We start from the raw sequence: 27,193 nt of genomic DNA on the forward strand, positions 1-27,193 counted from the left end.
GAGTAAAGCTAATGGAGTTCCACATGTGACACAATCAGCCCTGGTAATCAAATGACTGTTGTCTGAGCTCTGCTTTCTTGTGTAAATGAAACGTCTTAAAATGTTGCACTGTGGTGGTGAAAGACACCAAACATGTTTCATGTGACAGTCTAAAGTATCTTTGGGAAATCTCCTGTAAAACTGTGTGTGTTTCTTAGGTGGGGAGAGGGGTGGACAATTACACTTATATTTTTTGCACAACTGCATGTTGAATTGCATGCTTTTTAAGTATCATTATTTTCATATGGACAAAATGTTTAGGTGGTACTCTGTTAAAAACCCCATCTACCTTGTGCTTAGAGGTTCCCATAGTAACATTGCTAGGTGACATAATTCACAGGCAATTTACTCTCTTGATTTTTTTTCTTATCATGTATGATCATAAACTACGCCTCAGAGGGGGGATCAAAACGTAGGTGAAGCACATTTACATTTTCAGATTGATAATAAAACTGACTTATAAGTATATAATACTAACATCTTCCATCTATCCAAGTCAGGTTTGGGTGGGGGGCTGGAGCATCTCCAAGCTGTGATAGGTGGGGCACGCCTATCTAGCAATCTAGGTTGTCTACCGCTGGGCTAACACAGACAGAAAACCAGTCATGCTCACATTCACACCAATTTAGAATTGCCAATTAATCTAAGGCATGCATATCTTTGGACTGTGGGAGGAAACCAGGAGTACCCACGGAGAACCCACCTGAGCCAGCTGGTGGATTTGAACCCAGGACCTTCAGGCTTTGAGACAACAGTGCTAATAATTTAATAACTGTATATTAATTATTCAGTGCACAAAAACCAAGGAATTTATAAACAAGTAAATGTGTTTGCTTTAGTAATAAGTCCCCTGTTCTGTTTTCTTTTTATTTAAATCAGGTTGTTACATTTTAGTTACTGATTAAATAAAAAATAGTAATAATTTTGCACTCGTGGGTGTGCTGTCAAAACGTTAGCTAGTCAATGTAGCTACATAGCTTAGCTACACTGGCAGCGCACAAAGTCGATGTAACACTCCTAGATAAAATGTCTTAAGTCTTACCGCAGTCCCACCCAAATATGACATTCTCACTAACTTTGTGCCGCCTTCTGCCTCACAGTTATTTTCGATGTACGTGTGCAGGTACCCACAATGAGTCCTTGCTTCCAATTTATTGAAACGAAAAGTTGACCCTCTGTGTTCATATATGGTGATTTGAAACACACCATCCATGCGAGTGTCTAACTAAACAGCCCAAACGGTCTGTATTATTTTAGGTTAGATTATCTAAGCATCTCAGTTCTCTAACGACCTCCCGACTGGAGGCGGGCATTTCTGTTGTGGCAATGTTTGTGGAAAAAAGACGCAATAAGCAAAATGTTGACCCCATGGCACAGTTTGAACGACAGCTCCTTTTTATTTGCATAATAAAGCAAAAAATGCTTCAAGAAATGTATAAAAATCAGAAGTGAGAAAGTTTTAGGGAAAAATGCAAAGAAAAAATGCATTAATGCATGCAGTGTGTATCTGCATTATCTGTGTATGCATCAATGCAGAAATGTATACACAGATAAAATAAATTAAGTGGAAAATTGTAACTAAATAGAGAAATGAATATAAAGGTAATTCAGTATTGATTTACTTGTTTATTTTTGTTATTGGCATATTAATTAATTCATTTACTCTTTTTTAATTATTTTTAATTATGGCAAATTCAGCCCTCTATGATAAACCACTCTATGTTTCACATACCTTCTCTAGTAGAGTTAGTGAGGAAGGTGTTTTTTGATCTTTTGACACATGATTACATTGGGCCCGTCTGGGCTTTGATCTCAGGATGGATTTTTTTTCCATCTCTTGATGTGGGATTATTATAATTTATACATAAGGGATTTTTTTCGGCCTCACCAAACTTGAGTAAACATAGTATACATAGTAGATTAACATTGTATTTGTTTACAAATTCTCATTAGCGAGGCCTAAGATAATTAATCAGTGGCCGTGGTATATAAGTAGATAGACACCGTTCAAATAATTTATTCCTTTCAGCTCTAACCAAGTGTGAGAAAAAGTGTCTGATCAATTTCTCCCTTAGATGTAGCTCTTTGAAGGCATGCAGTGTCTTAGGAGAGTACTAGCCCAGTATTTATTCTCTAGAAACAGAGTTGAAGACCTTGCAAATTCTGTACAAATATTACAGGGTGCTGGCTGCCTGACTCAATCTAGGAGTCCTCAATTCCCCTTAAATAAAAGAACTGTATGAACCCAATACACCCATACAGATGTAAAATATTAGCTATAGTGTAGGTGTTTGCTGTTTATTGATGTTGAAACGAAATGGCCTGAGTAATTTGAGCGCATTTTCTTTTTTTGTACCCAAATCTTTTTTTGATTTTATGTTTTCAGGCACCTGAGGCACAACTTCACAGAATCATGATTACAAATGGTTTCTTTCTTTTCTTTTCTACACTCATTTGTTTTGATTAACAGAAAAAGAAACTAACACCAGCTAGCAATGGAGCAAAAATAGCAGTGCTTATCAACAGAAAAGTTTGAGATATCCTGAATAATTCACCTCTGGATCGCTGTCGTCACACAGGAGTTTCAGTGACTCGTCGACTCATATTTAAGTCCTTTCACAAAGTTTTACACCCCCCTCAAGAGTAAATAGACATGGACACCAGCTGAGGTAAACAACGGACTGGCAGCCTACACATCGTAAATTACCACAAAATATTTAATTGACACATAAAATTTTTCTATTTTTGATTTATTGCTTAGTTTTGATGATATTCAAATTTGTTAAAATATAGTGCGTACAAAAATGTTTTTATTAGTGCTGTCAGTGTTAATCTCGTTAAAATGACGTTAACGCCATAACTGCATTAACGCGACAAATCTCGGTTAGCGGGTTAGCACGGATCGGACGTGCTAACCCGTGGGACTGCACGGCGTGGGACTGCATGGCGTTAACGCATTAGCGCTAACGGAGATTTGCCGCGTTAATGCGCTTATGGCGTTAACGTCATTTTAACGAGATTAACGCTGACAGCACTAGTTTTTATACACAAACAGAAGAAACGCAGTGGCCAGCTGCTTTGCATTTCCCCACAATAGCCGTGACTGACCGAATCCATTATGGGCAAATGTAGAATATACAATCTAAATACAATGTTTTTGATTTCTGTTGGCTGAATAAAGCCTTTGTCCTACACCAGCCGCCATAGCTAGGATTATGCACTTGAAATGAAACTAAAAGATGAAACTAATTCAAGAAAGAACTAATATCACATGAATTAATTCATGTTCTGAAGCGTGAATCCCACTTTTAAAAAACCTCATGTTTCACTATAGTTCCCGTAAAACATATTGTTACACCTGTTTATAGTGCATAACAATTATTTTTTCATTTCACGATGAGGGGCTGTGTAATCATTCCACTTTTAAAATGCTTGTTTCTCTAAACGGGTAATTAGAAATTAGTCTAGGAACACATGAGCCAGTCTGCTGACAGGGCCAGTTTTTCTGAGCTTTTCTGAGTGTATATCGCAATCTTTACCAAGCCATCCTGCCTCATGAAGTGTTCACTTTTTTCTTTTTTTCACAAATGCAGATACAGTATGAAAAAAAAAATCTATAAATAGCTAAATTGTCACCCAGTGATATCCTTCTTTTTCTCTCCACATAGACTGATTAACTGTATAAAGCCAAATCTGGTCGTTATTAGTCGGACAAATTTACACTACAAGAGAAAACCAGTGGAAAACTTGTCCCTTTTGTATAGATTGAATTGATTGAAGCATTGTATACTTTATTTTTTGCATATATTAAGAGAAAGCAGCTTTTTTTTTTGTTACATTCGTTTTAGTTTATGACATAAAGCAGCTCAGTTTCTCTCCCAGGCGATTCAAAGATTGCTTGCTTTGTAATTTGAATGCTATCCATAGACAACCGATATTATGTGGCTATTACTGATGTATGTTCATAAGATAGATTTGATGTCACAGTGTATCCCTTAAGCAACAACAAAAGCTTGCAGTGATGAAGGGTTTATTTTTAAAACAACAGGAAAGGCTTTCTGCAGATTAATTCCAGTGTGTGGTTCACATTGTTGGAGAAACAAATTGGGCTTTACGGAATTAGTGCGTTTGCTGCATAAACCTCAAATCTATTCCTGAAACATACAATTGAGTTTGATGTGATGGATGCTTCTGTGTTTTCTTTGCAGGAAATTAAAAGAAAAGGAGCAAACCTTCCCAAATGGGTTATTGTGTAGTTGGAAGTACAGTAATGATAGCTTGGTGTTTTCTTCATTGACCCAGGTGTGGTTTAAAACTACAGTATGGATGTGAGGGGCTGCCTGTGTACTCCAGTGCTGGGAGACTATTTGCTGAAGGTCATTTGGGATCATAGCTTGCCATTAATAATTCCTGAAAGCATCCAACATCTCCATCTGTTCTGGTGCATTCATCGCTCCACTTCAAAGACAAAAGCAGCATCTGCAGGTTAGCATTAAACCTGCCTCCGGGCTAAGATGTTGGAGGTGGGATTCTTTGTAGAGAAAACACATCTCTGGTCATCAGGTCATGCTGCTCATATAATAGCCAATTAATGTGTTGTATGTTTGCTCCCACAGCTTGAACTTGTGAACACATGTGTACACAAAGACTCGCAGACGCACATACAGTACACATTACCTCCTATTTGGACTATGGTGCGCGTTTTTCAGCTCTCGCTACCGAATCCAGTGGACATAAATCCATGCTTTCCATCGAAGGCTACCAGCCTCTCTACAGGGATGCAATTACCACCCTCCGTCGAGTCATTCCACCCGACAAGGTGTTCCCGGAGAAATTATCGAATCGGATTTCAAATGAGGCATTTAATTACGTGCATTGTGTGTGTTTATCTGTGTGGCTCACCAAATAACAGGTATTCACCTGTGCAATGGGTGTTCAGTGCTGTCTAAAATCTAAACAGGTCTCAGTGACAGGCACACTTCAGATACGTGGGAGTCCTGCGGGGAGTAAATGGATGTTTGGCAGTGGCATGTGCTGCCCGGGCCTGGTGGGCACAGTGGGCGAGGAGGCAAGTGCCTGGCTGAGTGAAAGATGGCAGTGTGTAAGGAGAGTGTGTGCACACAGCTGAGGCTGTGACAGAAAACAGTGAGAGTTCTGCTCCTGCTGCGCCATCTCTCCCTGCCAATGATAGATCTTCACTTTAATTTTGTTAATAGCGAGAGTCTGGCTCTCAGTGGACTTAGACACGGCTATTCTGCACCAATTTTCTCTGGGATTATTGTAATCACAAAGGTGTATTTGGGAGAGGGAAAAAAAGGACTGGAAATCTTAGTTTGCATAATAATGTCTTTCTAATTTACTGTAAATTTACAGTTACAGTGCGAGTATAGCTTGCAGTCGTTAGTCCTTCATCTCTCACATGTAATTTGCTGATAAAGCACCTGTGCCAATGAGTAACTCCACCATCTTTCAGCCCTTGGCTCTTGTACTGTACTGTAGGGCTGACCAGTAAGTCCACTCAAATCAACATCAGCTCCAAACTGCTTAGCCTGGCTAATTTGAATTTCACATCTCTGCTGAATCATAACCCTGTCAGGACCTTTCTTCTTTATCATGCCTGTGCCCCCGGTGGATTTTCATCACAAGCAATAGAAATTAATTACTCAGATTAGAAACTGAGCCACAATTACTATCATTCTTTTTTTTCAAAGACTTACATTTCGCTTAATGTTGATATCTGATCGGAATCACACTGCAGAGGCTAGATTGTCTTTGAAAGCAATTATTTTGCTGTATTTATTCATGGGGTTTCAGCGGAAGTTAATGACTGTGGAAGAGAGCGGGAAATGATTTTTCTCGATGACACACTCCCGGAGTTGTCAGGTGAAAGCGAGTGCAGCGCTGTGCCGGCCGCTACACTGGACAGGAGCTCAGATCAACATGATAAAGAGGGACTGATTGAGCTCTGTACGACCACAGGAAGCTGAGCGTTAAGGTTCAAGGTTATCTGGACAAATCAGACTCCTGTTTCCATTCATCCCCTCCTCAACCACCAGCCAGCCCTCCCTGGGCAAACTGGCAAATTAGCAATTCTGATGTCGGCAAGCAGGTCTAGCAAGGGAATGCCTGTGAATCCTAATGCCATGATTAAACTTTCATATCCGTCCGGGGGAAGTGCTGCATATACAAAATAAGCAATCTCTTTTTATTTTTCAGCACTTTAAGTAAGGCTGTCGAGATGGGCAAACATAAACCCTTCAGTGGGGTTAAATTGACTGGGCCAAGAGGGATGAGCCTTCACTCAAGTCACTCAAGTTTTTTTGTATTTCCTTAGTGATTAGAACTGGTATTGATATACACAAAGAAACTGCATTTAAAAGACATTTAAATGACCATAATTCAATTGTAGCTGCGCTTCTGCAACAGACTCAGTGCCCATTCCTCAACATCACAGATTATTTGGTGAGAATTAACATATTAAAAGGTCACGTTTAAGGAAACTGGATATGCAGGCAGTCTTACACTCCCTCGGTCGGCCACGGTGATTGTATAGGACAGAATGTGAGGGACAGGGAGCTTCGGTCCAAACGGCGAGCAAATTCTGGATGTGGCCATTATGTAAGATGGTCTTATCAGGCTCTACCTCCTGCTGAGCCACAGCCTAGCTTCCCTCTGCTCCTTCTTCCCAGTGCTCCCAAAACATGGGGCTTCATTAGCTGGGCTAAATATCCCCGTTCTTTGCAATCTCTATCATTTTTTGCCTTGAGGCAATCCGATAATTACCTGTTCTCATTCCCCCTCCTTCTGGCCAGCAGGGAAGTGTTCTGACTTGCATTCGTTTGCATGAAATATTATCAGAATATTGCACATTTCTCCATTCTGCAGGCTCAGACACAGGAAATATGGAGTTGCAGGAGCTGTGATTGACAGGTGTCTGTCTTTCATGTTCCTCTGAGAATAGCTGCTTTGTTCTGGAGATGCAGCAAGAATTTTGATGGAAGGAGAAATGGCGTAATGTGTATAACGGCTTTGTTGCTTTGTTTAACCTCTCTCGCTCCCATAATTTCCTGTGTTACACTGCTCTTTGTTACCTACAGTGTAGGTGTAAAGGAACTCACAGATTGTCTGAATTTAAAAACATCAATGCGTTCCCCCCACAGAGAAAAACTATCAGTGCTGGAGTAGGATCGCTCTCTTTGTGAATTTGCAGAGTTTGGGGAAATAGACAGATGGGTGCAGAGCACATAATGCCTGGAAGGGAATAGCATCTTGAGTGGTTACGGTCAAAACAAAAGGCCAAGGCTTCCACCCAACTGCACGTATTCTGTCTTATATTATAATTCGTAATGTACAGCGGCTGGTTGAGTTGATGTATAAGCTTTACCACTAAAGGCAAATCAGCCAGGCTCCCAGCTCTGCAGTTAGTAGAAATCATGTATGAAAGCTCTAATATGCAGGAAATTGCATCTGATCCTCCTATGATGCAGAGCATCCTTGTTTGTCTGCTAAATGACTGCTATGGAATCAAAAATATTCCTGCTTCAAATATCGCTCTCTTTGCAAGGTAATGTCATGCTTGGTATTTACTTGCATGTCTGTTTCATGGCAGCAAAGCCATGAATATGACAAGTCTGATTGTAGCCAATTTAAAAAAATGTCTTTAAATGTCATTCATGAATGCATATTGAAATTTAAAAGGAACTTGTGTTAAACAGAGGATCCGTCTGATACTGACTTGCTGTTGATGCATGAGCTTAAACCCATTCAGTGTCTCCCCTCGCCTTGCTGTGGGAAGCAGTGATGATTTTGGACTTTGTGACGGTCACTTTAATCTCTAATGAAGGCTCGTCCCTGGCTCTGCTCAGCCCTCTGATAGCAGAGCAGTCATAAACAGGCCTGTCAGGGGGATTGCAGCGCTAGCAGTGTAAATGGCAAAGAAAACCCCAGGGACCAAGCCATGCTTGCATTATGGTCTTATTCAGATATAGTGTAGCTGGGAAAAGACAGACTTTCATATGACAAAATTCCCCTGCTTTGCCTCAGCTTACTGTGTGACTGAATCACAGTATACCTTTGGACCCACTTTCCATTTGAAAACTAAACATTACCCACATTAGTGTGAGTATATGAGTTGCATTCAGGTAGTCGACATGTCTTTGACGATGCTTGAATGAAAACTAAAATACCATCAGGCTTATTCCAGCTGCAAATAAACACTCGGCTTTTGAGATTGACAAATTGACCATAAAATTTGTGTTTCTAAATTCAGTCGTGCCGTGTTATAGCATATGCTTCTTTTAGTTTTACAACATTACCATACAAATGAAGACAATTTCATGTTTATCATCGTGTGCAAGATGTAAATGTGTGCTCAAACGATTCTGTGAAACTGATTACTGGTTGCTCTGTGTTCTGACACATCCTGTGCTCATGCAGCATGTGCGACAGCTGGTTAGTAATTAGAATAATCTTCTCCCTGGTAGTGATTTAGCTTTCGTGACTGCAGCTTACCTCAAATTGAAAATAAATTTATAGATAAATGCGTTTGCTGTTCCAACAAATTATACCGCTGTAACTCAAAGGAGCCAAGTTGTTTATTTTGGTAGTAAAAGAGCAATCAGAGAAAACAAACAAAGCGCTTTATGAGAGCTGTCAGATTATTAATGATGCTACCCAGCGGTGATGATACAAACGATTATTTTTCACCACACTCTACCCCACATCATCATGGTAATTATAGATACTATATCATTATTATATCAAGTATTCATTACAGATTATCAAGATAATTGAGGCTTGCTCCAGGATTGCCAAGTTGACTATGCAGCCATTAAACTGGGAATTACTGTTGATGAGCGAAACACACACATTTCATTATCCACAGCAAACCAGTACTGAGTCCGTGCGCTGCGTTACGCGAGCCTCAATATGTGTGCTCGTACACGGTGGCTACACATGAACGGTTGACAGTGTTAAGATGAGGCTATACATGTGATACATTGTTTTTCTCCCAGCTTCTGTTCTGGTGTATCTGGGCAAATCCCATGGTGATGAGGCGTAGAATCTGTCATGGAGAAGGCATAAGCCTTTCATATGCATAGTGGAGATAAGAGGCAGCCATTTTATCAGGCGAGCTGTCGCTCCAACATGCTCGCGTGTTACGTGTCCCCGGGAGCGCCTCCAGAAACATGTCCCTTTAATGACACGGCCCGTGCTCGCCAAGAGGACGCCCAGTTTGTTCCGAGCACTAACCTGACAATTATGCCAATTACACAAGGCAGCAGTGTTGACAAACACACCGGGAGAATTGCTTCAGTTGATTGGTAGCTGTGTTCCCAAGTTCCCTGCTGTGACTTCTTCTGTAATTTAACTAGCATGGAGGAGAATTGCAATGGGTTTTCGAGAAAATTCCCCAAGCCTTGTGTTCTTTTGTAACGCGGTGATGTTTGTGCCAAATGAACAGGCAGAGAAATAAATCTTGTGCATCAAGGAGGCAAAGGGGGAGAGATCTTTTTTCCTGCTCGGCACCCGTGTTTGTGGTTTGTTTCGATTCATAAAGAGTGTTATGTTTCCTGTAGGGCCAGAGCGGCATGTAGAAAGTTGTTGTGGTGGATCATATTACCTCTGAGGATTAGATCCCAAATACTGACCCGGCACCATTAGCGGCTGCTTGTGTAACTAAGAGCACTGCTGTTGGCACCTGAGTATGAAACTTAGCTTTCAATGTAGTAAGACAGGAAACACTGCCAGTGTGGAAGCATACACAGTACACTTGCTACAGCATGATGTGCGAGCGCTTGGTTAGAATACATAAATGCTATTTCAGCAGGTTTTTGAGCAAGAGCAGCATTGTACCGCATCAGCCTATTTGCAAAAAATCTGTGTTGATAAGCATGAATATTTTGCAGGGGGAAAAAAAAACATGACCCCCCCCCCCCCCCCCCCCCCCCCCCCTCCCCATTCCCCTTTTTTTATTTAGGTGCACATTTACTTATTGATCTCCTCCAAGCGCAGCACTTTCTTTGCATTCCCGTCTACAATAACGAGGTCCTTTATGATCACGTGAATTGAATCGCAAATAATGCGCTTTTCAGGCCAGATACAACATTTGTGGCCAAGTATTTTCTTGAGGTGAGCTACATTGTCTACATGGTAGCGGTTTTTAGTCGTGATGGGCTTGAAAAACCTTGCAGGGAGATTTTAAGGCAAGAGCAAATTCAGCTTATTGTTCCACAAAGGAGGCCGTTTCGTAACAGTTTACTTGAGCTTTAGTCTAACCACATAGGCACACGGCGGACGGAAGCTTGTGCCATGACTGAGGTTCATATCTTGAGCCACCCTGAAGCTGAAGTCAGACGTGGTCAGTACGAAGTGTCACTGCAGACGTTTTTCTAAGAGCCCAGCGATACGCAGAAAAGCAGGCACATCCAGCTGCCTGCACTCGCATGGTCAAATAGAAGTGAACAGAGTTCAGTTCCCACATGTCCCCTTCACTTCTCTTACATAATGCGCTGTTAAGCTGGAGTTAGCGGACATTAGAGGTCAGCTGGTTATTGGGACAGTGGAATTATTTACTGTAGAGGAATAGAGATGGCTGTGTGTTTTTTGGGTTGTTTGTGTTTTTTACATAGTTCGTGGTGGGTTTAAACGCGTCACTGAAAAAGCGGGCACATTCAATGCAACGCCTCCGAAAGTGACTGACGTGCCTTCTTTTATTGTATGTTACTGCGCATAAGCCCACACGTCCTCGAGGACATATTTCCTGTTGCATTATCATGTTAGTGCAGCGTAACAAGTGCCGCTTGTTAGAAATGTCAAAAGTCCCTTAACAGTGAAAGTGCTGTGATTTACACCCATGTTTGACGAGGCTAGGAATCCATTAGTGTCCATCTAAATTATATCAGCCAAGCCACTGACACCAGTGTGCAGTCAGCTGCCAGTTCATTGATTAAGAACAGTTTCCAGTGGTCTTACGTAACTGGCCCTTTCACTCAGTTCAGCGGCGCTGGCCTTCTCCTTGTGGCGGTACAAAATGAAATAAAAGCTGTGAATATTAAGCCTCACGTGCTTTCTCGTAACTCTAGAGCTCTGGTTCTCCAGCTGCACCACAGCACACAGAAAGGCACTCCAGAGGGTCATCAACATGGCCCAAAAAATCATTGGACATCCTCTTCCCTCCCTGAAGGACCTGTACAGCACTCGCTGTCTCAAGAGGGCACGCAGCATCCTACGGGACTGCACACACCCAGGACACCGGGTGTTTAAGCTGCTGCCGTCTGGCAGGAGGTTCAGGCTGCTGAGGTCCCGAACAAATAGACTCAAGGACAGCTTTTACAACAGGGCAATAGCCCTGATCAATGTAAATAGCTGACCTGACTGGATACCTCCCTGGACTTTTTAGGGGGAGGTAACAATGTTTAAAACGATAACAATAATATTTATATTTATAACAAGGTGCAATAATAATTAATGTGCAATAATAACAGTGTGCAATACACATACACTTATTCTTCTTTTTTATACTAAGTTAATATACTGTGTTGTGTTGTTTGTTACGTTGTGATGTGTCATATCGTGTCGTGTTGTGTTATATGTAGTGCCGACGTAGGACAGTTTTTCCAATTTCATTGTACTACTGTACTATGTATGACTGTGCAATGACAATAAAGAGTTATCTTATCTTATCTTATCTTAGAGGTGTTAGGTGAAGCGTGTGATGGTACACGATTTAATGTGGCACGCTGCACAAAGGACACCATTACTCGGGTTTGTAATAATACTTCCTATTGTGCTGTCAGTAACCACAAAACACTTTCTGAACTTTATGAGATGTTCTTCTAGCCACCATAATTTTTTGACAGCCCGTGTGAAAACTGTATTTAGATTGCTGTTGGAAGTCTCCATCTTAATTCAGTCAACTCTCTTCTGTTTTTTTCGGGTTTTGATAAAAGAAGAAGCAATGTCAATCAGGTGAACTAATGGGAATGCGCATTTTGTAATTCCCTCAAAGGGAATGGTAGATTGAAAAGAGTTTGCAACCTTTTAACACACTTGCACACACTAGCACTGACAGTCAAGCTCCATTATCTGACAGCTGGAGAGGTTAAAAATAACTGTGCTTGCAGCAAATTAGACGTATCATTTGGCTTCTAAGTGAGAGATGAATCTTTGTGTGGATGCTCCTGCCATGCCGTGACACAGGGGCAATATATCAGGCTGTGTTTGCCTGTCTTTCTCATAAACTCCAAATGGAATTGTAAACAGATGAAGCAATTTTACACCAAATGTATTCTCTCTGAGTCGCTCCTATGCTACAGTGAGAAGCCCAGCTACCACAGATATATACAATACTGCCCCATGTGCTCTCAAGCCAAAGTAGATAAATCATAATTTGGCCGCCTGCAGGATTATTGCTATCGCTCAAAGCCAATCCTTGAAGTGTTTTATGTGTTACTTTTTTATCTGATGATAAATCTGGTGTTATTGCATATATGTGGGGAGGACTTTGAAAGATCTCACTGGCTATTATTTTTGCTGCTTGCACATGAAGCCATATTTGCACATGATTTACAGCAGTATTAGCCATATGTACACTTAAAGAAACACTAGTCAAGTTTTCAATATCATTCAAAAGCCCCGTGCCCAATTGTTAATGCACTTATTGTGCAATGTAAGAAGGTGGAGCGTTAGTTGCCTTTTAAGATGTTAAAAGATGTGTAGCGGAGGTATCCATGTTTCACTGGGGTAAGTAAAGAGATTTCCATGGGAGGCTTAGGTGACAGCAGAGGTATTCGTTTCCTCTAAAGACCCAACAACATCATTGTTAATTCATTGCTATTTAATGACTTGCTAGAGAAGGTGCAGGAAGGATGATCTTTGTCTCTGAACACAATCTCTTGTATTCCCTTGCTTAAGACCCGTGCACTAAATTTGTCACCGACTGCGTAAAACTGCATTCACCCCGAGTTTTAAGTTCGGGTTCTGCGTGTTTGCTGAGCGCAGTGTGGTCCTGACTGAGTCTACTTGACATGATTTATTTCATCCTGCTTAACTGGCAGGTATTGATGAGACAGAGGGATAAATACAGTAGAGTGATGGAATTAAAGCCCACCCTATTGTTCCCATGCTGTGCATCACTGACACATGAGACTCATGTCTCTCATTAAAGAAAGTAAATGCTTCAGGCATTCTCCCTGCAAAAGCATCGGGTTTGCATGCGCGTCTGCGTGCACACTTGTGTGTGCTTGTGTGTGTGTGTGTGTATGTGTGGGAAGCTATCTCAGTTATTTTCACTCCGTATAATCTCCCCCTTCTTGCACAATGGATTTAGCTTAGCCTTGAAGAGGGTGAGAGCACAAATTGCGGCTGACTCTAAACAGCATTCACTGTGTTGACTGGACATGTGATTACATTAAACAACAGGCAAGACTATTGATTATTTCATTAACTTTAAAGTATTGCCCGTGAAAAGGACAACACAGCCATTCTTCTTGTAGCCTTTCTCTGATACTGAAGCATCTTTGTGTTGCACCGCTGGGCAATCCCCGTTGTTTCCTATATGATGCTTCTAAGCCACTAAAGGAATCCAATCTTAACTATGCAAAAGAGAGAAGGAGAGAGGAAGATGGAGAGGGGGAGAGAGAGAGAGCTTTTTCCACTTTACGTGTTCAGCAGGCACTTGGCTGTGCATCTAAATTTTGGGAAGCTGGTGTTAACTCTATATTTGGATTCCACTGGAGTGGATTAAGGATTCTTTACTGCAAACCCACGGGATTCTCAGAGACATAAAAAGAGGAGACTGTATGCATCCGTGCTATACAAATAATTGCAGGTTTCAAATAGTGTAATTTCAAGCACCAGCTATATGGAAGAGTGTGGGCTTTGATGTACAAATCCACAATTCACGGGGGATTAGCACCCCAAAGGTTAGCAGTTGCTAATTACAGGAGATTGGTTATACATATCTAACAAGGCAAGAAGACAGCCTTAATAAATGTGAGGATTCATCAGGAACAAGGATAAGCGGCCGTGATAAGCGGACATGTATCCGAATCGCTGTGGATTGATACACCGTAATGCCCTTGTTCATACAGTGGAATAAAAGAAGTAGTTGTCTCTTCTGTTGTCTCTGCAAACAGTGCACCTTGCGCGATATGAGATTTTCAGGATGCATTTGTGAATGCAGATTTGTGCAATCATATAAATTAACCTCTCAGATATTCTTCCTGTGTCTCTTACTGCAGCACTTTCTTTTTTTTTACTGTATTTCGCTTGCAGCGTTCAGTGCTGCATTACCATAATCCTTCCACAAACCACCACTGGCTAAACGAATCTATTACTTTTGCCTGGAGCCAAAAAGATGCAACCAAATGCAATGCATTGAGGGAAATGAAACTTGCGATAAGATGCACATTTTCTCTATAATAGCCTGTCTACAATGAATTTTCTGCCCAGAGTTGAAAGTGTCAGTGTACTTGACCTTTTAATAATATGTACGTTGTAAGCTAAAAGGGTGGAAACCAAGCCAAAGGACGAAAAAGAACAAAACAAAACAGGAATTGAAAAAATCTTAATTCAATTCTGCACACAGCATTTATCCTGGCTCTGACTTACTGGCCATATGGGGTGTTGATTCCCCCTGACTGACAACAGCAGACCTGAGCAGTGTGGCCTTCTGTTTTCATATGGCCCTAAATTAAACATGTCCGAGCTAAGGCAGGCACTTGCTCTGCCGCAGGAAATGCTTTTTCATCTCCTAATGAATGTGCCTGAGGGGATCCCACAGGGGGCTCCACTTCACCCCTCATTAGGCGGGGTGCTGCCTCTGCCTTCATGTTTAGGAGCAACCTCCTGGAGTGGGACCTCCCACTTCATCTGAACGTCCCACGCTCTCTTGCCCCTGGACTAGTGGACTGCACTGCTCCTCCCAACTTCTCTTTTACAGCCTCTCGCTCTCCCCGTCTCCACTACTTCCTCCTCATCATAAAGCAGCTCATCTTAGCGTCACAGACCTGGAATGACAGGAATGAGAGGATGGACCATGCTCCTAATGTCATTTTAATGGCCCTTTTTGGTCTGTTGGGGTTGTGATTTATTTCTGTACACACACACTTCTAATGTCCTCCTAAATATCTACTAGATTGCTTTTTTTTTTTTAAACAAGAAGTCATAAATGCAAGTATTTTACAAGTCCTGATGAGGGTGACAAGCTAATCAAAAGTCTTCGAGAACCTCCACTTTCCTCCTATCATGTTGCCTTCATTATGGCCTCAGACAGACGGGGTTGTTATGTCAGGCGCTGAGGGCCAGACATGCTGTGCAGTGGCCTTGATTAGCAACAAGAAGTAAGAAGTGGAGAGCTTAAGAACTGTGGAGGACCCTTTATTATGCTCTAGCATAGACGCATCCTCCCAGTGCAGCGTTGCGTACCCCCGTCATGTAGAAAATATTGACAGCTTCCTGTCGCTAATGAAGCAACAAAGCACAGACGATTCCTGGCTGTTTTGAGGCAGCAGGAAGGGAAGAGGGATATACAGGTTGTCAGCTGACTCTGAGAGCCTTTGCATGGCAGCAGAACAGGCTGAAGAGCCGACTGTTATTCCAGGGCTTTGGGGACGCGTTTATGCAATCATTAATCTTGGCACTTGTTTATTTGCCTGGGATTAGAGCACCAAAGCACCAGCAGTCAGGGAAGCTGGTTCACCAAAAGGTAGCAAAGAGCGCTCAGGCCTTCCATTGTAAGCAAAGTGTGCAAGGAGGGAAGCATGCTTTGCGCATGGCTGCTTAATCCTGCCATGTTAAACAAAACCAGGCCAGTGTTTGTAGGACTATGAAAACAGCAGTGTGGGGGGGAAATGTGCCTCACACGCTGTAAGCAGTCTATGAACTCTGTGTGGCAGTAGGTACTCCTTGTGCACCCCTGTCGTCTAGGAATGCCTTTCATACGGTCTGTTACATCTAGAGGAAAGGAGGATGACGGTGAAATTGCTCAGCAGCTCCTCCACCGTCAGTGCAGAGATTATCGCAGATTTTATTTTTATATTCTGCAAAAATGACTGAAAACCCCTTTTTTGGGACAAATGTAAGCTTTTCAAAAACGGAATTAATTCACTTGATTGTGAGCTCAGTGGCAGTGTATTTTCAAAAATGTATATTTAGAGGGTTTAAGGGAAGAAGTATAGTCTCTAACTGTGGGGCTCAGATGCACAGGAATTATAAGAAGATATCACTACTATATATATATATATATATATATATATATATAAATAAATGGAATATACACCTAATTTCCTACAAGCCTGTCAGATACTGTGTAACTTGACGCTCGCTTGCATTCATGATTACCACTAAAGTGACACAGCAGTGTGCTCACACTTAAGCAGAACCCTTAAAATTCATTGCCTCAGTCTGCTTATCACGGCCAACAATGCAAATATATTTTGGATTGTTGCAATGTCAATGCAATCATTTTGTGCATTTAGTAGCAGTGGGAATGCATAATGAATGAAGGAAGTGCTCATAGACACTAATGCTCAAGTGTATTGTATATAGATTAGATCATGGCTGTATTTCACTTTCATCTACACCTAGAAAAGGCCAAAATAATCTTTGAAGGCCATGTAGCCACAATGTTTGTGTGTGTTTGTGTGTGTGGGTGCACTGGTATAAAATAGAGCAAAGCAAATGTGGGCCAAGAGAAAAGCAGAAAAAGGGGGGGGGGGGGGGGGGAGGGGGGGAGTGAGCCCAGCGAAGCAGGCACTTTGAGAAAGCTCTTCTTCTCGGGCCCCATGACACCGGTGATCTGTAGAAAGGTTGGGTGCCTCTAGTTTCAGCTCTATCAAGCTCTGGATCTTTGAGCAGCAGGATTCAGTATCCCAGCTAATGTAACAAGGCTCATTTGTCTCAATCACACGTCCCTGGAAGTATCGGCTGGCCATTGATGTCATTCATCTTCCCTGTCCTTGCCTGCTCTTTTTCAGCTGATGAAAACCAAAGACCTTCAAGCAGAATGGCAGAGGTAGTGCTCATCAGCCCTGCTGCGAAAGTTGTTGAGTAACGGAGATGCCACGCAGAGCATTCATTGTTTAAACTAATAGACTAAAATAGCTTTCAAAGACAAACAGCCCTACACATGTTTTGGCAACATGACTTTTTAATTTTGGGATTTACTTTGACATTTCTTTAGCACGTTGTCACAAGACGGCGAAAGCATGTGCTTTTATCTTGGTTCGTTTCAACAGCGTTCGTCTTTGTCCGCCGCTGGAGTCGGTAAAGAGCACCAGCAGCTGACAAATGTGGCAGTCACAACAAATGTTATTAAAAGGATTTTTTTAAATTCAGGTTGTGGGTAGTGGGATAAAAAAAAAATCTTGGTATTGTAATATTATCTGCCGTTTAATTTGGTCTTGCACGGCATAATAAAATAGTAAAAATTTGACTTTATTTTTAAAGGGTGACTTGCAGTGTGGATTCTCTTGAGATTTTATTCTATGTTATTTAATTTTTGAAGAGATATTGTATTATAACACTGCTGTGCTGTGTTCCTACCCAGAGGTTGCTTCAGCTGATGTCAGCTCCAGTGGAAATACTGACTCGAGCCATATCTGGAGGCTTATGCCGAGCTTCCCCATTCGATGGAGCAAATCAAGATCGTGATTACTATCTGGCTCGTGCAGCCAGTCCGCGTTGTCTGGAAACATGTTTTCCTAAGCAGACCACAGAGGGACAATTACTGTCAGCTGAACTATTCAGCCTGCTCTGCATGTGTGTTCTGGCTGTGTGCCTCTGACCCACTGACCCTGAGCAGCAGCATGAGATGGGACCTCCAGCTTCCCTCCTCTTTTCCCCTTTACATCTTTGCTTCACCCCCAATGTTTAATGAACTGAAGTGAGCAAAAAAAAATTTTAAATGTCGAAAAACGCACGTGTGAGTGTATGTTTTGATTTCTTTGTGTGAAACAGCAGAATGATTCGATTCAGAACGCCCAGAAGAATCCTGGTTGTCTTACAGAAACGCATACTAATACAGCAATTATAGGAGGAAGGAAGTTGTGGTGTGTCGCAGTGTGGCAGCAGCAAATTCCCCTGGTGCACTGGAACAAGACTCTTTGTTGTTATGTAAAGGTTTCCGCGTGTAATTGCAGTGGATATTTTTGAAAGATTCATTATTTATATATTCCTGAGTTTTTTTCTGGAAGAGCCTACTCGGCTGCCATCGCTGCAGGGAGTTTTGGGACTGAGAGGTGCTTAACTAAGGCACTGTACCACAGTCGAGCCTTTAACTATTGCCCCTTTAGTTGAAGTGGTCAGAATGCAGGCTCCAAACATCACATGATCCTCAACCAAATCATTCAACCAGCAGCTCTTGCACCAGTCCATCAGTTGGCCCTGTGTGATTTGAGCCTCAGTGATTTTGACTTTTGATGCATCCCAATGACTTGCTGCAGAACGTGTGAGTAGAGCATAAAATGCACATTTACTCGAGTTTTATTTTTTATATACGTCATAATAACCAAGGATGGATGACATGCGATCTTAATGAACTAAATACTTTGCAACTTTGTGATGCATTTTTTTGTGGCTCAATATATAAGTGAGTTCTGTCGTACCGGTTGTGTTTTGTCATTAAAGCAAACAGCGCGAGCTTTTCTCCGAGGCACACATGTATGCTCATGTGCACACGCTTGCGTGCACGCAAGGGGCGTGCCCTCTGGTCCCCAGCACCGAGGCACAACTTCACTTGTCACTACAGTTGCAGACGAAATGGGAATATGTGGGGGGAAGATGGATAGAGGGGGTAAAGAGTGATGGGGTGTGGGGGGGGGAGATTTGAGCTCAGGTGGGAAAGACAAGGGAGGGGAAAAGAGCGCCGCACACATGCTACCCTTCATGGTGCTCGTCTGCTCAGTAAACCCAGGCTTTTGTTGTTTCCCCTAGAGTGCAGGAAAGCAGACTCCCAGTCAGGAAGCTCCTCAATCTTTGTCACAACAACACATAAATTAGTGCCCAAATTACTGTTACGCCGGTGGAGAAAGAGACATGGAGAGAGATGTCTTGTGCTGTGGTTTGGGAATACGTCTTCCCCTCTCTCCTGCTCCCCCTTCATAGAGGGTGTCAGAATGCACTTCAATAAAACAGTCAAGTAAATACAGGCAGATACATGAAGAGAGAAGCACTGCTGTGTTGTACAGGCATCTGGAGTTGGGCAGTGTTAAATATTAATAGGCCTCACACACACACACACACACAAACAAACACAGAGATGTATGCTTGAGTTCATCCAAAAAGCAGCCCAGGGCAATGGTCCAGACCTGAGCTTTGCTAAAGTCACTGCACTTCTATGAAGGAATAATAGGGAAGGGCTTAAAGAGCCCCCTCTTTTTTTTCTTTTTTTGAAACTGGAATAGGTCTTCAGATATAGCTGGTCTCTAGTGAAGTGGGATCACAGCTTAGGCAGCTAAATGATTGGGGGGAATTAGCAAAACTCAGCATAAAGACATCAAAATGTGTCAATTATGTCCTTCCTCACGCTAATCCCTTTGGTCCAAATATTTTTGATGACTTGTGTATATTTATAGGTTGAATAGAAGCTGTTTCACAGTGATGATATAGAGTTTAGGTCTGCAGGTTTGTGGGTTGTTTTTGTGTATGCGTGTGTGCTGCCGACCAGTAAATGCCATTAGAACAGCACTATGGTAATATGCCAACTGCCTCCGATCCCTAAACAAATAACACATTTATACTATTCTGCCTGTGTTCCGTGCCATGACTGTCCTTTGCCACTGACATTCAAATAACCTTTCTTCTGCTGCATAAATGGGAATAAAAAAGTATTGTGTCGTGTGACTTCACATGACAGCCGAGCCCTGGCAGATAAAAAGAGGCAGAATTCTGATTCCATCTCTTGTTAGGCTGTCGTCGCTCTACAGCTCGATCTGACTGTTACGGGAATCTGTTCAGAGAAGACTCTGTTTATCAACCGACAGCTGATCTCCATTTCCAAATGGGAAGTTCATGTAAGGAAAATAAATAGACGCATAATGATGGAGAAACATTGCTTAGTGCGCATTTGCCAGACAGTTCAGTGCCTCTGGTGTTTGCGTGTTGACCGCGTTTGAAGGCTCTGTAAGAAAATGTGCTTTGTATAACTGTCTTGGGAGCCGATATCCCCATAAGCTTTTGTTTTGATTTGTTGCTAAATATTTTAGAAAGATAATATATTAGCACACTTTGTTATGTGTGGGAGAGAATTTGCTAATCTGCTCATAATGCTGTGCCCTGTCCAGTTCCTTACATAATCTCTGACATGAGCCCGCTGGCTTGCGTCACTCTGTCATTGACAGCTGTCAGCACAACACGGCTGTCACACATAGAGAAGCCAATGTTTGGGGGTTTTTTTGTTGGGTTTTTTTCCCCAGAGTGGTGTACATTGTAAATGAGCCCCCCAAAAAAACAAAAAGAAATATTTTATTCCCGTACGGAGCAGCGTAGAAGCTTTGGTTTCAAACCTAATTTATTCTACACATCTATCACATGAAGGCTATGGGAAAATGATTTAATGGTCCAATCGAGTAATGGGTTAAGCTCTCAGCATTATGATGGTGGCCCGGGCATGGGTCTGTAATGTAAGGGATAATCTTAATCCGTCAACGTTATGTCAGTAGTCCAAGGGTTCAGTGGGAACAGCCAGGAGATTTTGACTAGTAGTGATTTTCCATGTTGGCACAAGCCTGTAGGATTTTCAGTTGCTCTATGGGTTGTTTTTTTTATCCGCATGCTACAGTGAATAATATGGAGAGAAAAAAACGAGGAATTACCTGAATTAATGGTTTGTTTACATCTGACAAGAATACCGTCTATATCTGATACTAGGGCTGTTCGATATAACGATATATATCGGATGACGATATAAAAACGTGTGATTTATATCGTTGTCAGGACGATAAATGTCTTATATCGGGATATGAGATTTTGGTCATATTGCGCAGCCCTATCTGATACCATGAGCAGGTCCTCTCAGTGCACACTTACTTGTTCTTTTCATCAGCAGTCATTTTATTCTTCACCTTGATAGAATCTTGCGCATCATTCCTTACATCTTTAATTTAAATTTGCATCACGCAGGCGAATGTGTTTTTATCTGCTAATAGCTGCTTACTCAGTGGTTAGGCAGCGAGTAAGCAGCCTCGGTAAACTGTTAGCGTGGACTTTGTAAATTGTTATGAGCGGTCAGAGTTGAATGATCGTTTCCTGGTCCTTGTTAATGTGTGCTGAAGTTTTAATAAAGGGGCTGATGATCTCAGGGCTGTGAAGAAGACAGTGAAGGGCACCGAGTGAGCATACGGAGGCCTCACTGCCCCATTGTACATGTGCTCTGAGTGACACGTCATCCTCTCAAAAGGCCTGCCAGTGTTGTGAATCAGTGTCCTTGAACTGCTCAGACACAGACAGACAAAGAACAAGCTTTAACATTCTGTTTCACTGTCTGCTCTCTTTGCCATGCCTATCACCCAAGCCCACCCGCACCTCGCTGCAAATGCTGTATACAGTCCTGAGACGCTGTACGACACTCATGGTCTTATCCGTGATAAGATTGTGTTGTGGTGTGATTCAAACGTAATCTTGGCATCTCAGCAGGTGTCTCTGAAGTGTCCTGCGTGCAGAGGCCATCTCACAGTGCTGTGAGGAGCAGCGGGCTGCTGGGATGGACTTTAGCATGACTGCCTGTCTAACTGTGCCTGGCTTTGATGTCGTAAACAGAGCAGGCAAGGCTGGCTGACAGGGAAGTGGCAGGCAGAGAGGCAGGCAGGCAGGCAGGCAGGCAGGCGCGGTGAATGGGATCAGTGGCACTGCACCGGTCAAGCTCAAGCGAGCCAGCAGCTGCCTGTTTCACACCAAGAGGCAGTTAACACCGCAGCTCATGTCAATAGATATTGACTGCCAGATTGGGAGTGCTTATAAGTGTAGGCCTTTCTGTTTGATTGGGTCCCCTCTGTGAATTCAGTTCAAATCATCCTCAGTTGTCTGAAGTGTGGCTTAGGGGCCTCATGACCAGTCACTCAAAGGGGCAAATATTGACTGATGATTTAGGTGACTTCATGGTGTATTTGATCTCCGTTGTGCCATTGCTCATTTCTTCTCCTTGACCCCTTTCTTTATGAAAGCAGCTCAGCCTAGCGTGGAAATAACTATATGTTCGAAGTGATGTCTTTTCTCCTACAAGAAGCTATGGAGCCTGTCTCAGCTGGTCCAGAGACAAACCCTTTTTATTGTTGAGTGCACTGAACATCTAGGGGCTTGTGCAGCGGTGGAGGGAGAAGAGTGTTAGCTAGTGAGACTGTGTGCACTCAGGGCCTTCATGCTGCAGATAGGGCTATGTGAGGCATGCTTGTGTGAATGTATGCCCTGCCTAGCCTGGCACCCCTGTGTCTCTACTCCCACTGCTTTCACCTGATGTGGCACAGCCTCTGTCAGGCCTGAGTGAGCGCCCAGCCAGCTCCGCTTCTTCAGGAGAGATGAAGGCATCTCACAGCTATGCTGTGGGGGTGGGGGAAGCTAGCAGCAGCCTAAGCCTGAAGCTATCAGAGGCTGGAGCTCAGAGCCAAAAGCCTGTGGGCTGGATAGGGTGGGTGGAAGCTTGGCTTAACTTGGCAAGACAACCATAGCTACAGCCCTGCACTGCCACCCAATGGCTGGGGCCTGCCGCTACAACCTTTAGTTCATCATAACCGCAGCTAGTCATAATTACAGCACGCTTCAGTTGTTGTGAGTGCATGTCAGAACAAATTATGTAAGTAATGAGGCTGAAAATGCTAAAGGAGTCGAAACACACTGCACTGCTAATGCTCATGCGGGGAGAACACAAAAACAAACAATAGAGTGCACTCATACAGAGATAGACCTAAATCAAATAACAAGTAACTGTGCACAGTAAGGAGAAGATTAATTATGAATTAACCCTCTCAGTTAGGTTGTCAAAGCCCGCCTCCTGCCTGGATTTCACTCTAATCCGGGCCGATGAGGTGCAGTGCCCTCTATTGTATGTGAGAATCGCAAATCACAGGAGGTGTTGTCTGGAGGAGAATTAATTGTGCATGTTCCACCACTCCCTTTTGTTCGTTTTGCTAAAATGTAGGCTAATTCCAAGTAAACATGGCTGGTCTTGTTGACTCCAGCAGTGCGAGGAGAACAGACAGATTCCTGAATGAATAGAGTGTGGCTCCCGGGTTAGTGGATTAGAGTCTGTGTGTTAAGGGCCTCTCCCGGGCATGCCTCCGGGACAAGGACATTATCCACATGACACATTATAGGCTCGTAGGCAGCTGATTAAAATGGGCAGGGATCTCTGGATTGAACCCCACAAAAGTACTTTTGATGTGATCAAACTAGTTTAAAGAGGCTGGTTGTTAAGGTGTTGAAGGGGATATTTAAAGCTCCTTGTCTTTAGAAGAGACCTGAGGCATTGTAGTAGACAGTTAGGCCTTGTTAGAGGGGTGAGGCTGATGTAATACTTTGACACTGTGAACGTGCCACTATATTTTAAAATATTATAATTTCTATTTCATCCCTGCAAGACAAATCATAATATTCCTCCACTAATTGGTATAGACTTGTGCTGCAACAACTCATTGCACCGTGATTGGCTGGCTCCAGGTTGGTTAGTTAAAAAAAAAAATCCCAAAAACCATTAGATTGTGAGAAAATATCCTGCGGTGATCTTTCCTCGATTTAGATCAGATAGTGGCGTTTGTCTGGCGCTGTAGTGCACTGTTGGGATGGCGGGACTGAGATGCTAGAGATGTGGAGGAGGGCTTTGAGATAGAGATCTCTGGAGTGGGGTGGGGGTGGAGGTGGAGAGGGATGGTTGCATCAGTGGCTGCAGTGATAAAGCTGAAAGCAGTGGGACGAGCTGGGAGTTCTGTGTCTCTGATGTCTGTGTGTTCTGTCTGTTCTGCTGTGTTGCCCTGTGGTTGGCTCCTGAGGAGAAGGCCAACGATGGATGAGGCCTGTCCCCTCGTTGCTTTTGTCCTCTTAAGGCGGGTGAATCACAGGCCTGTCAACAGCACAACACCACAGCCAAACCGCAACTGAACCCTGTAGCGTATACAGAGGTGCACATGCAGTCGCTGCCACAGCTCCCTGCAGCACAGCGGGCATGTTATGATTCTTTGTGGCCACGGTGGATTTACTCCTGGGTTTTTTATGGTTCTGAAATATATACGAGGCTTCATGAAGTCAAGTTTTCCAGCGAGGAAAACATCTCCTCGTGTGGCTAAATGAGTCATTGCCGTAATACAAGGCCAATATTAGTGCTCCTGTTGTACATTAAGGATTATGGGTAACTTTTCTTCTAGAGGTTGTGTTTAGGATCCAAAATGACACTCTGTTTACATTGCTGCTTGTAAGGAGTTAAAATGGCCTCCTTGCTTACACACAGACACACACACAGACACACATTACAAATCGGTAAATATTCAGCTAATGCTGTGTGGAAGTGAAGATTCAAAAGCCATCGGATGAGATGTTTTTAGAAGCACGGTGCTCTTTCATGTACCGACATGGATCCATGGTGAGGGTGTTGTACGGTGACTTGTGACAGCAACGTTTTTATTTATTTTTTTTCTTCTTCTTTCGTTTCCTTTTCTTCTCCGCAGCTCAAATCGAAATAATTCCCTGCAAGATCTGTGGAGACAAATCATCAGGCATCCATTACGGTGTGATAACATGTGAAGGCTGTAAGGTAAGCATCAAGAGACCGAACCCGTTTGTGCCAAGGGAGGTAGTGTGCCTGCGTGCACGCAAAGGGACAGAAGAGCTCAAAGAGGAAAGACTGGGAACGCCGGGGAAGTGCCGAAAGTTGCTTGCGAGGAAAAAATACACTTGAAAATGTTGCTGAAGTTTTGCGACGATTTGGAGAGGGACTGCAAAGCAAAGACACGCGGAGTGTGATCATTAAAGTGGTCAAGCACCGCAGAGGACATCACAGAAAACCACAATTAGTAGGACAAAGTCATTCCTCTGCCTTGCTTTGCCTTTCCCTCCCAGGGACGTGTCTTTTGCTGTTTTTGCTTTTGCTGCAGCCTGCTCTTCTTGAAATAAAATGATCAAAAGCACAGTGCTTTGAATTATAGCAGATTGTTGGCTGTTTGCTACAGTGTGTTGCTTCTATTGAAGCCACCTTTTGTACTGTTTCAAATGCACCAACCATTCACAGTGAGAGGAATTTTGTGCTTAGAGTGTATTCTTGTCCCCATGCTTGTCACCAGGCACATCATTAGCATTCCTCAGCCAGCCTGCACCTTTGCTGTTTGCTCCTGGTTAAATATGTGCGCGTGTGTGTGTGTGTGTGAAGGAGAGAGAGGCAGACAAGAGAGGGACAGAGAGAGTTTCCTTTCCTGCACTCTTCTCCCTCACATAGGAGCTTGCAGGGACAAAACACTAAAGAATAAACTGCTGAAATCTATCTTTAATGACTGCTAATTAGTCCAGGCAGAGAGGCCTTTAATGATATGTGCGAGTACAAAAGTTTGGACCATAAATCATAGCATTATTAAAGAGTGCTGCTTGTCACTGGCAGTTTTAGTCGGTTTCCATAATGGCTTCTATTATAAAGCAACTTGGCAGCTGTCAGCTGTTTTCTTGTAATTAAACAGCCAATGAGCAGCTAATTAAGACATATGTGTATGGAGCAGTAGAGTGGGGCATGTTAATGATGTGCTGGAATCAATTCATTAAGTCAAAGGATGAGGAATCCGGTCGGTGTGCATTCACAATCCTTTAACACCGCGCATGCCAGTGCTGCGTTAATCAACACTAATAACCATCCACTGTTATCATTCCTACCCAAACACAACACCCTCATGCTGTACTCACGGTTGAAATGCAGCACTCCTAAGATACTACAGTAGAAAATATAGTCACGGTAGTATTGTTATGTATCAATTTCATATTAATAATTTTAAAAAAACACCACTTGGAAACAGTCACGGTCAATGAGTAATATGTTAAGCACAGTGGTAAACAGATCACTTTTTACAGAGCACCTTTTAACCTTACTGGTTCTATAAAGCATTTTACATGTTTGTTATTCACGCACACACATCTGAAGCAACTTGGAGTTCAGTGACTTTCGCGAGGAAGCTTCAGCATGTCGAGGACGTTAGCGATTGAACCCATATGATTAGCAGACAAACCTCTCTACAACCTGAGCTACGGCTATGCTATTGACATGGGGCATGAATTGATCCTTCGAGATGAAAACACGACTTCACTCACACAAGTTTTTCCAGTAACCCGAGCTGTTTCCTTGTCTGTCCTCTGTTTAATGCAGGGCTTTTTCAGGAGGAGTCAGCAGAGCAATGCAGCTTACTCCTGTCCCCGTCAGAAGAACTGCTTGATCGACCGCACAAGCCGCAACCGCTGCCAGCACTGCCGGCTGCAGAAGTGCCTGGCAGTGGGCATGTCACGAGATGGTAAGTCCTCTATGGAAGAGGAGAAGCAAGTGGGTGGATTTAGCAGGGTGGCATGGTGAGTGGTGAGATGTGAAGAGCCCCGGTTCAGGCTCCTGTGTGGGCAAACGTGTGCTCCGCTAAACCGCCTTTGGATCGATGCTTCAGGGAAACTGTTGGACACTGACCTCCCCGTAAAGGGAGCAAAAAGAGCTTCCTTGTGGCAGTGAAAATATCAAACTTACTGAGAAGCAGCTCTAATTTACATTATCAAGTCAGTCTATATCTTTTAGCAGCTGTGTATTTGAATCTCGCTGGAGAGACAAAGAAAATCTGTAGGAATGAGATGAGATAATGTCGTTATTCTCAAAGGGGTACAACAGACATTTCCAAAGGAATTCTTGGCACGAGAACATGTTAAGCTGTCAGTCTGTGTTCATTCTCTGCCAGTAGTAGGTGAGCACTATGTCTGTGGGCCTAATTTGTTGCTGTGATAGAAACTAGGTTTGATGAAATACAAGGTTGTTAGAGGTTGTCATTAGTCCTGCTGCAGCTGAGATGCAGTAATGGGATCACACAGGTGGGGGTGTGTGCAGAGGGGCTCCTGCTGTGCCAGGCTGGTCCAAACTAGACTGGGCTTAAGAGATTCTATCAGAACAGAGCAGAGCCATGCCATTTTTCTGTAAATGGCACAGAGGGATGTGCAC

The 27,193-nt window shown here is 42.9% G+C and overlaps 1 protein-coding gene across 1 annotated transcript in view; it reads left to right on the forward strand.

Moving 5' to 3' along the window:
* roraa (RAR-related orphan receptor A, paralog a) overlaps positions 1-27,193 on the forward strand; it is a 188,538-nt gene that overhangs the window by 152,176 nt on the left and 9,169 nt on the right. Inside the window, exons 3-4 of the mRNA XM_085359229.1 lie at positions 24,693-24,778; positions 26,369-26,510. Coding sequence (XP_085215355.1) covers positions 24,693-24,778; positions 26,369-26,510 — 228 coding nt within the window. The remainder of the gene's footprint in view (positions 1-24,692; positions 24,779-26,368; positions 26,511-27,193) is intronic.

The sequence above is a fragment of the Diplotaxodon limnothrissa genome, linkage group LG7 (assembly GCF_057381915.1).
Source record: "Diplotaxodon limnothrissa isolate DT_005_m linkage group LG7, D_limnothrissa_male_GT1.1, whole genome shotgun sequence".
Lineage (NCBI taxonomy): Eukaryota > Metazoa > Chordata > Actinopteri > Cichliformes > Cichlidae > Diplotaxodon > Diplotaxodon limnothrissa.